Source organism: Branchiostoma floridae, unplaced genomic scaffold, assembly GCF_000003815.2.
Source record: "Branchiostoma floridae strain S238N-H82 unplaced genomic scaffold, Bfl_VNyyK Sc7u5tJ_246, whole genome shotgun sequence".
NCBI classification, from domain to species: domain Eukaryota; kingdom Metazoa; phylum Chordata; class Leptocardii; order Amphioxiformes; family Branchiostomatidae; genus Branchiostoma; species Branchiostoma floridae.
In genome coordinates this window covers 95909-111645 of record NW_023365792.1, presented here as the reverse complement: position 1 = coordinate 111645, position 15737 = coordinate 95909, and the positions used below count along the sequence as shown (strand labels likewise).

Here is a 15737-nt window from a genome sequence, read left to right as displayed (position 1 = left end):
ACGTGACTTCCCAAAGCCTAACTATTGCCTCATTAATCTTCTTACTCTTCCCCCCTGGTTCTCCCAGGCCCTTACTAGGGTTTGATTATCTACCCTGGCGTCCACACGCTTGTCTCTCACTTTGTCTTGCACAGATATCAGGGTCCTTCTTAGGGCTTCGGTTTCTTTTACTGAGATATGCTTGTCTACTTCCCCTTCTGCCAATAATCCCCACATAGTACCGTATTGCCTGACTCATGTACCACTCCAGCCCATCTAAACCCTGAGGCATCTGACGACAGCTCTAGGACTTCATGTTTCTCTGACTTCCAAGTCATACAACGACAGCTCTAGGACTTCATGTTTCTCTGACTTCCAAGTCATACAACCTGTCCAAGAGTCCAACAATCTCCAATATAACAACTCCCTTCGTACCCCTTCTGTAATCTTTGCCATTCTACCTAGCTTTTCCGATTGCTGATTTCTATAAACATTTCCCGGCAGATGTGATGTTACTTTTTCTAAGACCTTCACGGGTACTTCGTGATTATCCAGGACTTTCTCCCTAAATTGTGCAAAGTTTTGCTTCTTCTTCTCTGGCAAGCCAAATTACAGGGTTAATGAGTTGATGATCATCCCTAGAAAGACTGTTTTTACCGTGGGATCTAGCTGAGATTTGGCAAATCTCACAGTATATCCTAAGCGCAAGAGTATACATCATTCGTAGCTTGGGAAAATGACAGCTCAGAGACGACGGTATTCTACCGGTTTCGACTTTAATTTGTCTTTCTCAAGAATGACAGAGATCGGACCACTCCTCCTTTTATACCTTTTCTGTGCCTCCCTAGTGCAGGGCGCTCTATCCTGAGTTTACGATATTGACCAATCGGCGTAAAGGGTTTCGTTTTGCCCTGGCTATAGGCTAGGTTGCCCTGACCTAGGTCTAGTTCACTATGCACTGAGTGGTAGCTAGGTTAGGTTGCCCTGTACGTACTCAGCGTACCCTGTACTAAGCGCAAGAGTATATAACACAAAATGTAGCATGCCGCCTGTGCCAACTCGTAGAATGACCATATATTGATTTGGGTACCCATCTTAAGCTGTAACTGACCCGCATGCCTGTCATCTATATACAGAGCTGACGGTACTCCCATAGCCCTAATCTTGTGCATTGCAACAAGACCAACTTGTTGATAGACAAACGGACTACATTTCCAGCCGAAACTGATCACTGCTGAGTGCTGACACAAAATACCATCCGCCCAATTGAAAACCCACTAATGGTTTGCTAGTTTCTGTTAAAAAAAGATGATCATAGCCGCTCTTGTCGTCTACCACTGTCTGAAAATGCCCTCTTTCTAGATACCTGGTGACATCTATAACTGTGTCAAGAGTAAACGGGCAGTCCTTCATCTATTTATTCAAATACCTCAAATCCAAACAGAGTCTGGGTTTATTGGGCTCCACTGTAAGGGGTGACCCGATATATGGCGGAGACACTGAGCCCACTCTTCCCACACCTCTACTGCACCTGTTACAATCCTGCTGTGGATAGTATTAGAAATAAACTCAGCAAAAGGAATACATGTTTTTTGTTGTTAGGAACAGTGGTCGGAGGTGGAAAAGCGGTGTCATAAAACTTACCCTTAAACTTTCCTTTAAATGGCTGGATGAAATCTAACATGTTTACCCCATTATTTATCCAATCTTTCACCTCCGACCAGCTTTCTATATCCATCATAAGATTGTTCCATTCAGAGGCCTGCTTGTGTAAACCCCCTGCCCTAAACTTATCCGGATCTCTGAACAAAAGGGAGTCTGCCGACGCCTTAATCTTCCCTTGTGCTACTGAATCTAACGGAGGCGATACGACGGCAGCGCTGTTCCCGGTTCTTGTAATCCAGGTCTCAGTCCCTGCCACGTGCTCATGGAGTGCCTCCAGCGGCTTAACCGGGAATTGCAACTCAAAAGCTTGGGTTGCCGACCCCGCTTGGAACGTCTGAAAATGAGCAATGATCTATATGATTTCCTATTCCAATTTTAAAATTACTGTAAGCAACTATACGACCAAACTTGACTATCTTTTAGCTTAGTTATTATAAAGACTTGTGTAACTGGACGTGGTCTTTGGCTTACTTAGATTACCTTGATGTTGTAAAACTTTCTATCAATTGTAATTAATTTAACTGGGGCCGATACCCAAGAATTGTGGAATGCACTACGTGTTCCTTTCATTTCCTTTTTTAAGATGCATCCCACATATCCTCCCTCTGATGAAGAATGCATATTCACTACCCACTATATAGAAACTCGCCTACAACACGCAAGTTTCATACTAATTTTATAAATTAAAATGGTCGGAATCCTTCTGTAACATGCTAAGACTACCCAAAATAAACAGAATAAGGCAGATGTTTCGTGTAAGACATCACGAAATTGCCGGCAAGCGCAGCCAGGGATGCGGAGGCCTGTCGGTGGTCCATGCCCGATCGCGACATCCATGTGTACGCTACATCATCACGAGGTACGCGTCGATAACGTCACAATTGTCGGCAAGCGCAGCCAGGGATACGGGGGCCTGTCGGGGCCCGTGCCCGATCGTGCCGTCCATGTGTACGCTACATCATCACGAGGTACGCGTCGATAACGTCACAATTGTCGGCAAGCGCAGCCAGGGATACGGGGGCCTGTCGGGGCCCGTGCCCGATCGTGCCGTCCATGTGTACGCTACATCATCACGAGGTACGCGTCGACAACGTCACGAAATTGTACGCAAGCGCAGCCAGGGATGCGGGGGCCTGTCGGGGCCCGTGCCCGATCGCGACGTCCATGTGTACGCTACATCATCACGAGGTACGCGTCGACAACGTCACGAAATTGTCGGCAAGCGCAGCCAGGGATGCCCGGCCTATTAAAGGAAAGCATCAGAAAATCTTCAATTCATTATTTTCCAGTAGTTTACTCATTAAAAAGTTGATGTACGTCAATTTTTACATTAATCCGCCCAATATGACCCTGTAGACACGTTTTCACTCTCGAAACCTCCCCCACCACCATTGTTTTGATTCGTACCGTCGCGCGGTTCACTCGCAGACAAGCCCATTCATGCTCAGTCTCCCGGGGACTATGGCTTCGTAGACAGCTCACAACGCGACTTACAGGTCCACGAAGTTAATGTCAACAACAACGGACTGGCTCCAGAATGGCGGTGTGATTTCCCGCCGAAGGGACCGAGGTTCACCGAGCAAAATGGCTGGCATGGCCAGAAGTTTCAATTCTGATTTGTGACGTCAGCGCGCAGGCAATCAGAACGAGGCCATTACGTCATCGGCCAGCGCGGCGGGAGACTCGGGGGAGGAGAGCGCGAAGTTCAAACGTGTCTACAGGGTCATATTGGGCGGATTAATGTAAAAATTGACGTACATCAACTTTTTAATGAGTAAACTACTGGAAAATAATGAATTGAAGATTTTCTGATGCTTTCCTGGTCCATACCCGATCGCGCAGTACATGTGAAAGAGGCATCATCGCGATATATTATTCCAGGGATGCGGTGGCCTGCCTGGGGTAGTAGGTCTTGCCGCTGTAAGGCTAGCGGGTTACACCGCTGCTCACGTACGGGGCGACCTGGCCTTCCATGCCGTAATAGATATTGAGGTTGACCGTTTCTACTGATGTATTACATTATACCGATGGTCTGAAATGCCCTGTAGTAGTGTAGTATTGTAGTAGGTCTTGCCGCTACGTGGATAGCGGAGCACGCCACTGCTGGTGTACGGGACGACCTGGCCTTCCATGCCGTAATAGATATTGAGGTTGACCGTTCCTACTGATGTATTACATTATACGGATGGTCTGAAATGCCCTGTAGTAGTGTAGTATTGTAGTAGGTCTTGCCGCTACGTGGATAGCGGAGCACGCCACTGCTGGTGTACGGGACGACCTGGCCTTCCATGCCGTAATAGATATTGAGGTTGACCGTTCCTACTGATGTATTACATTATACGGATGGTCTGAAATGCCCTGTAGCAGTGTAGTATTGTAGTAGGTCTTGCCGCTGTAAGGCTAGCGGGACACGCCACTTCTGGTGTACGGGACGACCTGGCCTTTCATGCCGTAAAAGATATTGAGGTTGACCGTGCCTACTGACGTATTACATTATACGGATGGTCTTAAATGCCCTGTAGTAGTGTAGTATTGTAGTAGGTCTTGCCGCTACGAGGGTAGCGGGGAACGCCACTGCTGGTTTACGGGACGACCTGGCCCTTCATCTGTGAAAGATGTTGTGCTTGACCGTTCCTACTGGTGTATTACATTTTACATATGGTCTGAAACGTCCTGTAGTATTGTAGTAGGTCTTGCCGCTACGAGGGTAGCGGGGGACGTCACCGCTTACAACAAAAACTGCAACAACAGTACCCTCTATAGTGTTTCAGGAAAGTCAGATTTAATTTAACAATGTTGTCATGTAACGTAAAGTTGAATGTTTTCCCTTTTTGTACTTCAAACGCGGAGGCAGATTTGAGTCTGAATTCGAATGTGCAGCACTTGCGTTCGGAACATGGGGCTATCTTCACTCTGCTTCTGCACTGAGTGACTGCCTGCAAAACAGTTTTTTTTTTTTTATTTGTTTTTTTTTTTTTTGTTATATTATTTTTAATCCTTGGCGTTATTTTTCGGAGCATCGGATGGGAAACGTGTCACAACCACGTGCACATCACAAAGGTCAGGTATTCATTTATTTATGAATCTTTGTAGTTTGTGTCAAGATTTTATTGTTATAAGTTTCAGCGCATTATGAACTATGCTAACAGCATTAACGGGTGGATCTGTCATGATTTTTGGGACTGAAAATATGTAGTATGCATAGTGATTGGTGTTGATATGATGATATGAAGACTAGGCTAAGTATATTGTTTCACAAAAACGAAAACTTTGAAAGGTATTAAACGTTACACGTTGCACGTTCGATTCTTAGAGTGGGGAGGGGGGCGTAAGTATGAGACGTTCTGTGTAGAACTTCTCATGGGATCGCTACCAGGCCAAATGCAACTTGCCATCAATGAAGTTGACTCTTGGGCGAAGTCCTACAGTATGGCAGCTAATGTGAAAAAGACCAAAGACATGGTGGTCAGCTGTCGTAAGGAGGCAGTGAACCCCCCTCCACTTACTTTGAACGGGGAGAACGTAGAGCGTGTGCGGAGGTTCAAACTCCTTGGAGTGATAGTCAGCGACGACTTGTCCTGGGGCCCGCACATTGAGTACATGTTGTCGAAAGTCAGCCCCAGGATTCACTACTTGCGACTGTCCAAACGAGCCGGGCTTCCAGCAGACGTACTTCTCCAGATCTACAAGACATTCATCCGCCCAGTACTGGAGTACGGCTCACCGGTGTGGGGAGGTCTACCCCGCGGTCTGGCTGAAGAGCTGGAGAAAGTCCAGAGGTCCTGTTGCAGGATCATCGGTATACCCTACGAACAGCTACCTACCTTGGAGTCCCGGAGACGGGATGCGACTGTACGTGAACTGAGAAGAGTGGTGGCTGACGCCACTCACCCTTGCCAGGAGTTCCTGCAGCCGGCTACAGAGTGTCAGTACCAGCTACGACGGGCTCCCCGTTTTAAGCTGCCACTGAGCCGGTCCAACAGACATTCGCAATCGTTTATCCCCAGGGCCCTTGCTCTGTTGAATGACAATTAACGCACTATCACATCCGTATGACGTGTACCGAACTCATTGTTACAAATATTGTATAGTAAACGTCTGTAATTTGTGATTTTAAGCAAAATTATAAGTCAATGTAAAGTATGCCTTTAAAATTGTAATAACTTTTTAAACAATGTTTAATAACGAAGCTTGTGAACACCAACACAATTCAGGCTAAATTGCCTGCAAAGTGGTGATTTTAATAAAGTTCAAAGTTCATAGAAAAACTGGGAGGTAATTAAAGCAGATAGCACAACATTTTAGCTAAAAGGCATTCTTACCCTCATCATTAAGAGCTTCATAAGTTTATAGATAAACAGTTACCAAGGTATAATCTAAGCCATTTAATTGCAGGGTAACGGGAGGTTTCCCCGCAAAGATGTTTCCCCGTCAGATTTTTTTTTAGCATAGAGGATTTCCCGCCGTCGTGGGGATTCCCCGTCTGAACTATTCCCCGTCATCTGGCACATTCCCTGTTAGAGCATTCCCCGTCGTTGTTGGAGCTTTCCCCGTCGGCATGCTTGTGGAAACACCGATAAACCCTGTTACGTAGAAGCCAGTTTTCCACACCGGTTACCCCCCCCCCCCCCCACACACACACACACACAATATTATACCTTACTCTCTATACTAAAGATTAGTCCTGTTAATCACATTACCACTTTATGACTATACAATGATACTGATGAGTGTGACCATGGACAGTTTTATGACACATTGTCAAAGAATGAACATAGCGACGGTCAGACACTTTTCCCACCTAAGTTCAGAGAGAAGCTCACAGCACCTGTAAGTGAGCACTTATATTGTACTCTCTCTATACGTCGGGAGTCCGATTAGTGCAGCCATGCCATACTATGCCGGCGTACTCAAGAAGTGGACAAATAAAGGACTTATAGATAACTTCGAGTACATGTTGTGGCAATTTGAATTTAAGTTTGTTCAGTGTGGTCACTCGTTTTGATACTTTGGCAATCATGTGTGTGATATGTTTTTCCAAAGACATAGTGAAGGTCTTCCTGACACCTACCCACATCATCGTAATCCATCAAGAGGTTCTCGAGTTATGCTGACCACAGATATCCGGACATATGCACTGACAGACACACGCACAGACAGACACACCCAAAACTATATCTCCATTTTTCATGGCGATGATTATGCCTAGAATATGGTTTAAATTGTATCTATAGCTCCATTTGTCGGTATCGTAAACGTGAACTAGCAGTTTTTATTTCTTTGTTATCTTCTACCCCATACAAAAAATGTTATATCGGCGATCGATCGATACGATAGATCCTTTAGTGCATCGCATTGTTCTTTGAGCCTCTAACAAAAGAATCTGGAAATCGTACATATGATAGTGCTGCAATGGCATTTGTACCACACCTTTAACGTACTGATCAAGGATAATTTTGGTGGTGAATGTGACTGACAAGTATGATGAAGGTAAATTCATGGATTTGGTTTATAGATTCAGTCGATATTGAGCATAACAAAATACACTTTTACGGCGTAATAGAATTTCTCCAAACCAGTAGAGTGAACCAGTAGAGTGAAAAAAAGAGCCAAAAATATACATTTTTATTTAAAAAATGGCAGAAAACCCCCAAATAGCCAGTTTTGAAGTAATCTAAGGAGAATGTGTCCATGGGGTATTTCAATGCACCCCTGTACCAAATTTCAGGTCATTCGGTTTCCATACAAGGGCAATGAGCCAACAATATACATTTTAGTCGAAAATGGCCCAAACCACCCAAATAACTAATTTTTTAAGTATGAAGAAAGTGTTGATGGTTTCCTATGCTCATATGTCCAATGCACCTCTGTACCAAACTTCAGGTTATTAGGTTTTAATATGTACCTGAATGTACTGAATGTACCTGGGGGCGGAGGGGCCCAAAATATACATATTTGGTCTATTCAAAAAAAGGACCAAAAAGCCTAAATATCATAATTCATTAGGCATCTATCAATAAAGTAAACAAAAGTCTGGGGGTATTTGCTATCCCTACCTCCATAAAGGCCCCAAAATGAAAAAGTTGAATCAAATTGAACAGGATTGATTTGACAGGAGCAGGAGAAGAGACAGAGCAAAAACAATATTGAAAATCCATACTGATATACTACAGTAGTATGGATTGCAATATGACAATATATTTCACTATACCTAACGTTATAGACGTAGAAAACACCAGACGGGGAATGCCCCAATGACGACGGGGAAATATACGACGGGGAAAGCTCCAAGACGACGGGGCAAGCTCGAGGTATCAGGAAGTTCCGCTGTAGAACCAAAACAAACCGCTAGGGGCCCAAAATCGAATCGTTTCAAGATCTAATGAAGACCGATCCACGTATCAAATATCAATACAGTCCATCCAGGCATTCTTGAGTAATGCTGGTCTTCTACACATACACACACTCACAAACACACATAACCTTATAGCGTGGGTAGACATAGCTTGAGGGTTTTAATTACATGGCTGTTTATAGTTTTACATACCTATCTCACACTCCAGGTATGAGCCGATTTGGTCAACCCCATCTTCCGATCGACCTCTTTTTTTCATGCAGTGACTTTTGATTATATACAGCCTTTCAATATTGAGCTAATATTTTCATATATTTCAGATGTCATCTTCAGGGGTAATGTTACTACATGAACACTTCAAAATTGTATCTTCTATGGATGAAAGTGAATTTCATCTTCATTATCAATAAAATGCGATTGAGGTAAGCGAAAGGGTTCGAATTTTTTTCTGTAGATATACATGTATAATTCCCACGAAATTCCTTGTCACAGAGCATGAAATCGATCGGCGGATGGGTCTTGGATCTCTAAATGATGTTTTGGATGGTCGTATGTCTTCAAGCCCCGTTTAATGTGATCGGGTAGATAAAAATGAAAACATACAATGGGCCGAGAAAACGGTAAGAGGATGATCTCTGAAAATAAACATTTTGAAGTAGAATAAACTGGGGACCGTGCTACTGCTGTTTGGCTGGTGACAAGTAAAGCTAACTCGTAACTAACCAACTGCTCTGCAATTTTGTGTTCTAAGGTCGACACGTCAGTTAATTATAAGTCCGCCAAATTCGTTGCGAGATGCTTTGTCAGGGTGTTGTCTCTAGCTATTCGTCCTCTGTTTCAATAGATGATCCATTATGAAGAACATCGAGAATCTAAACCAAACAACTTCAAATTCAAATGTTTTGAAAGAATATAGAACCTATTGCAACGGCGTGTCTAGATATCAATAACAGTGCGAAAACATATAATGTGTTGTTTTTTTTTTCTTGTGAAAGCCCGTGGATAGAAATTAGACTGGTTTCCATAACCTACATATAAACTTGGAGCTGCGCATGTACATGTGCATTCAGGTAACGGTTTATCCGTCAGACATGTTAAACTTTGCATATGACATGCATTCGTATCCCATCGACAATACTGAAAAGTGTTACTTTTCAATAAATAAAACAGAGGATTTCTATCTATGTATGGTACTCTACAGTGATACAAAAGTATCGAGCAAATGTTGAGAACATATGAAGGATTATACCGACATGGTAAAACGTCAGACGTATTTTAAACAGAACGTCAGTAATCCAAGTCAATTGTGAATTGTGTAAATCCAATGTTTTATTACACGCACGGTCCTTGGTCTTAGATATCATTATGGAAACTTAGGTTGCAAATAACAATGTACCGTATCTATATTGAAACACTCACAGGATGAAAGAACTTTTTAAGACTCGAACGCAACATGACATTCGAATACTGCTTTCTGCCTTGTGATACAAATTGGAAGTTTTTTTTTCTAATGATATGGGCAATCGTACGTTCTTGCCAATTGGATACTGATTTCAGCTTACATGCGAAGAAATGGGACTATAGCATTTAAACATTTAAAGTAAAACAGAAAAATATGTCATTTTCCATTTACACAACGCTACACTTTTCTTGTTCCTCCTTAATACACCATGCAAAAAATATAACTAATTATGGTGCGAATGTTCAACCCCTACGGTAGTCATTATACCCGCCTCACATTAGGCGCGATTCGATCGGAAGACTAGTTTACGAGCTCTAAATGACATTTTCTTGAGTAAGACGTCCGGTGTTCTCACGATCATCTTGCGAATCACAACAAAACAGACTACCTAGAAAATCAGACGAGGCGTAACAACATTCTGATAGATGGCATAACCGACGTCAAGGAAGAATCATGGGAAGAATGTGAGCAAAAGGTAAGAAGCCTACTGAAAGACAAATTGCAGATAGATCCAAAGAAGATCGAAATGGAGCGGGCTCACAGAAATGGACGCTTCCAGCCAGACGCACGTCCACGAGCTATTGTGGTCAAGTTGCTGAGGTTTAAGGACAAGGAGACCATTCTACAACGTGCCAGGTACCTTAAGGGCAGCCACATTTTCATTAACGAAGACTTTTCTGAGGCTGTCAGACAAAAAAGAGAGGAGCTCATCCCAGAAATGAAGGCCGCCAGGGAGAGGGGCAACGTCGCGTACCTCCGCTACGATCGTCTCATCGTGCATCCCCCGAGGCCGACAACCAGAAGTACTACCCAGAGGCACTCCAACAACGAAGGAAAGGAAACCGGACGTCGCAGACAAGACACAAGATCCACCAGGGCAACACTTGGTGCTTCTACCTCTGACTCCTGATAATCCTGAACATTTTGGACACATCCCAGACTGCGTCACATGACCAACAATCTGTTAAGTAAAACAATCATGACCACTACTTCCGATCAACTCTCAGATCAACCCTTACACGAAACTAGCAACCGTGATTTATTATCATCATTAGTTATAATTACTAGTTTTACAATGTACTTGTGTTATTGTACCTACACAACTGTTAACTCAGACCTACCAGGTCAAAGAGAGAATAGGGGAAGGAAAGATACCTACTGCAAACAAAATGCATAATACTCGAATAACATTCATAACACTAAATGTAAGAGGGATAAATAATCAATTCAAAAGAAGGAAAATATTCAGGTGGATACACGACAAAAATATACATATAGCTTTTCTACAGGAAACATTTTCAGTCAAAGAAAATGAGAAACAATGGTCAACAGAATGGGGAGGGCAAGTACTGTACAGCCATGGCTCATCACATAGCAAGGGAGTTATGATACTCTTCAATCCAAAGTTAAGTATTGAAATTGAAAACAGAGAAACTGATGAATGTGGAAGATACATAATTGCAAACACCAAAATGAATGACATATGTCTAACAAATTTATACTCACCGAATAAGGCAAAAGAGCAAGAAATATTTTTTACTAAGATAAATAACCTGTTACAAGAACATGCAAATGGAACAATCATAGTTGGTGGTGATTGCAATGTATCTCTCACACAGATGGACAAAATAGGTGGAAGGCCTATAAATCAGAAGGACAAAGCCATCAAAGAAGTAAACTCGATACTAAAATCCTTTAATCTAACTGATATATGGAGAAAAAAGAACCCTAATACTAGACAATATACATGGCAAAATGAGTCAACATCTGTAAAGTGTAGACTAGACTACTGGTTCATACCCTGGAATCTGATACAAACAAGTGAATGTAAAATAAGTGTAGCACCTGTACCAGACCACAGAGCAGTTTGTATGTCTATTATGTCCCCAAATTATCAAAAAGAGGGCCAGGCTTTTGGCGTTTTAATGATTCTTTACTTTCAGAAGAAAAATTCATTAAAGATATGACGGATCTTCTTTCAAGCATAGAAGAAAAACTTAAAGATATTCACGACCCAAGCCTAAAATGGGAAGTCTTAAAAATGGAGATCAGAACTTTCTGCATAAGATATTCAAAGAGAAAAGCACAATCCAGAAGAAATGAAGAACAAGAATTAGAAAATAGACTCAACTATTTAATTAAAGAAAATGATGAAAATAATGATCAGAATAACCAAATTCTAATACATGAAATAAAACAACAATCAGACAACATACAAAATATGAAAACCAGAGGGGCAATAATAAGAAGCAGGTGCAAATGGTATGAAGAAGGAGAAAAAAGCACAAAATACTTCTTCAACTTAGAGAAGCGAAATTTTCAAGAAAAAGTCATTACCTCACTTATGTCAGAGGATGGATCCATGATAACAGACCCCAAAGAAATTATAAATAAAGAAGCAGAGTACTATCAAAAACTATACACTGCTGGTGAATGTGACCCAGATAAGAAGGAATTTGACTGTTTCTTTAATAACAAGGAAATTAAAAGACTAAATGAGGATGATAAGTTTAGTTGTGAGGGGAAGATTAGTGAATTTGAACTGAAAAAAGCACTAGAGCATCTCCACAAGAATAAAAATAAGGCACCAGGATGTGATGGAATCACAGCTGAGTTCTATTCAAAATTTTGGGAGTTAATAAAGCATTATCTTACTAATGCTACCAACCACGCTTTCGTTACCGGTCTTCTACCAATATCCCAAAGACGGGGAGTTATAAGACTCATTCCAAAGAAAGAAACAGATCTAAGTACATTGGATAATTGGCGGCCAATTAGCTTACTTAATGTTGATTACAAAATTATAAGCAAGGCACTTACATTACGAATAGAACCCCTACTTCCAGTCATAATACACGAAGATCAGACCGGCTTTATAAAACAAAGGTACATAGGTAGCAATATAAGACGCATATGGGATACTATAGAGTTTTGTGATAAAGAAAGCAACGCAGGATTGATCATGTTTCTAGAATTTAAAAAAGCCTACGACAGTGTTGAAATATCATTTATAATCAAAGCATTGAAAACTATGAACTTTGGTGAAGACATGATTGGATGGGTGAAGCTTCTATATAATAACATAAAAAGTTGCGTGGTTAATAATGGTTACAGTTCCCCATGGTTCAATGTACAGAGAGGGGTGAGACAGGGCGACCCCCTATCTTCCACTCTATTCATTATCGGGCTAGAAGTACTAGCCTGCAAAATCAGATCTGACTCTAATATTCGAGGACTAGAGGTTTATGGCAAAACTCACAAAATATCCATGTACGCAGATGATATGACTTCCCTTCTAGCAGATGTGGACTCTGCAGGCAGACTTCTAGATACTTTACACTTGTTTAAAAGATGTAGTGGACTAGAATTAAACCCTAAGAAAACAGATGCTCTGTGGGTGGGTCCTAACAAAAATAGAGAAGACAAACCACTACCAACACGCTGGCCATGTACACCCATAAAAGCCCTAGGCACACATTTTGGACACAATAAAGATATATGCTACAGTAAGGATTTTGACAACAACTTTGTAAAGATGAAAAAACTATGCAATGTATGGAAAAGTAAAAATCTTACTATTATAGGCAGAATTTTAATCATCAAGACACTAGGTATTTCCAAGCTTGTTTATAATTGTTCAGTCTTACATGCACCACCAACCTTTCTAAAACAAGTAAATGATTATATATTTCAGTATGTGTGGCAAAGTAAACCCCGAAGGTTAAAATGAAAACTTTGATTGGAAAAATATCCCAAGGAGGACTAAAGATGGTAAATTTTGTCACCAAGAATAAAGCAATAAAAGCAACATGGGTAAGAAGACTTATTACAGACCCACTGAGGGAAAAAGAAAGCCTCTTCTCAACATGGGGAGGTTTTCTATTATTCAAATGTAATTTTTCATCAATGTTGCTAGACACGTCCAACCTCCCACTGTTCTATAAAGATGTTGTATCAGCTTGGGAAACAGTTATACACCACGAACCATTGTCACACACACAGATCTGCTCTCAAATAGTATGGAATAACAGATATATTGTAATAGGAAACACATCAGATTCTGTATTTTATAAAGCATGGTTTAATGCAGGCATTATACACCTCAATGATTTGTTACAAAATGATGGCACTTTCTATAGTATGATTGATTTACATAACATATATGGGATAGAAATCAACTCATGTCATGCATTAAAATACCACGCCCTTAAAGCAGCTATACCTCAGAAATGGAAGGAAGTTGTCAAAAAAGATAGAGGAAAATGTAATCCTGAAAACATCATACATTATACAGATCAGATAGATCCTCTACAGATAACATGCAAGCAGATTTATGACATACTAATACAGAAACAATTTACAACACCAATTCAAGAGAAGAACATGTTACAAAAAATAGGAAGTGGTAGCATTGAAAGGGCATATACCAATGCATTTGTAGTAACAAAAGACACGAATTTACAATGTTTTCAGTATAAAATTCTACATCGGTATCTTGCGACAAACAGCTGGCTACAAAAAGTTAACATCATACAAAATAACAAATGCAATAATTGTGATGAAAAACATACTATTGAGCATCTCTTCTTACATTGTCATGAAGTTGTATTATTCTGGAAATATTTTTGTACATGGTGGAAAATCAAAACACAGCAAGACTTGAACATTAATGAGAATCTAATTATATATGGAATATCTGAAACATATAGAGACAACAAGCTTTTACACTGTATCCTTATTGCCAAATATGTAATTTACACCTGTTTTTTGAAAAATTTGAAACCAAACTTGAAGTACTTTAAAGCAAAAATTGTCAATATGCCAATGATAGATATCCCTTAGATACACCTGTTAATTCAATCACAGATCAACGATTGTTACCCTACTCTCTCACCCAGTGTAGTTATATCTCATGTTAATGTATGTACTATTTTGTTTTATACTGAATAAAGTTTGTTAAAAAAAAAAATCTTGCGAATTTTAGGGATCGCCGGCAATTTTCAGGAGTCTTACGACGGTCGCGGTGCAGCGAAAAATGTTCTTAACATAAGCGACAAGTCGCAGGAGATCTCTTAGATAGCAAAGCTCGTTACCGAGTCGCAGATCGTGCGTGCAAATCGTGCGTACCTCGCAAGGGTATCGGGCAATAGTCTTGCGTCAATCCAACGATTGAAGACCGATAGGCGAGCACAGACATAGTTATTAATCATCGAACGCAAATCGGATGGCGAACGCCCGTTAGTCGGGCGACGTTCGGGCGACGTTCACCCGACTTCCGATTGTTTACAAATATTGAATTTCTGGGAATGTGAGGGTAATTCTACCATTGTGGCCCCTGTGGCATGTGTAGGCTGGCTTTGTGACACACTTTCCTTTCTTGTGTCATTTCTATTATGCCCGCAAATTCCATTCATTGGTTAAAAAGATTCCGACAACAAAATAAGCAACATTTATTGATCTCTTGCCTTTTTTGAGGAACGTTTTGTGTTCCCTTGTCAGCGTGCAAGAGGTCATGGGAGGTTCATTATCATAGATTTATTCACCGTCGATCGTACGAGGCTCGCTTATATGTGAGGGAACAGATTCTGGGCGAAAAATACGCAAGACCATCTTAAGATTTTAAAATCAGCCGACCTTCCTGCGATCGCGAAGTACGTCCGAAGATCGTATATAATGTGAGGCGGGTATTACAGGATTTAACAAAACACTGATTTTGGATTATATAATTGATATAAAAGGCAGAAATGACTAGTCAAAGAGTCATTTCTTTTTACGGGCCCTAACGTAACAAAGTTATGTCACTGACCTAATAGAATACGTACGTGACCAGTGTGCCCGCTACCCAAGGTCTATTACAAAACTACAGGACATTCTAGACCATCCGTATAATGTCCGACCAGTGGGAACGGCCAACCACAATATCTTTACGGCAGAAAGGCCAGGTCGTCCCGAACGTAAGCAGTGGCATGCCCCGCTGGCCTTGTAGCGGCAAGACCTACTACAATATTACATGAGATTTCAGACAATATGTCTCATGTAATACACCAGTAGGAACGGTCAACCACAATATCGTTTACGGCTTGACAGGCTTGGTCTCCCGTACGTGAGCAGTGGGGTACCCCACTAGCCTTACAGCGGCAAGACCTACTACAATGCTACAGGACATTTAAGACCATCCGTATAATGTCACACCAGTGGAAATGACCAACAACAATATCTTCTACGGCTGAAAGGCCAGGTCGTCCCGTACACTAGAAGTGGCATGCCCCGATACCC

General features: G+C 41.4%; 2 protein-coding genes across 2 annotated transcripts; both read left to right on the top strand.

The window, feature by feature from the left end:
• Positions 1-5073: 5073 nt before the first annotated feature.
• LOC118408619 lies at positions 5074-5679 on the top strand. Its single transcript, XM_035809437.1, has one exon. The coding sequence runs from the start codon at positions 5074-5076 to the stop codon at positions 5677-5679; it is 606 nt and encodes a 201-aa protein (XP_035665330.1).
• A 4308-nt stretch (positions 5680-9987) lies between these two features.
• Positions 9988-10371, top strand: LOC118408618. Its single transcript, XM_035809436.1, has one exon. The coding sequence runs from the start codon at positions 9988-9990 to the stop codon at positions 10369-10371; it is 384 nt and encodes a 127-aa protein (XP_035665329.1).
• Positions 10372-15737: the final 5366 nt, after the last annotated feature.

Excerpts from the sequence above, each read along its gene's own strand:
- LOC118408619 (XM_035809437.1), top strand. The coding sequence starts at position 5,074 with ATGGCAGCTAATGTGAAAAAGACCAAAGACATGGTGGTCAGCTGTCGT.
- LOC118408618 (XM_035809436.1), top strand. The coding sequence starts at position 9,988 with ATGGAGCGGGCTCACAGAAATGGACGCTTCCAGCCAGACGCACGTCCA.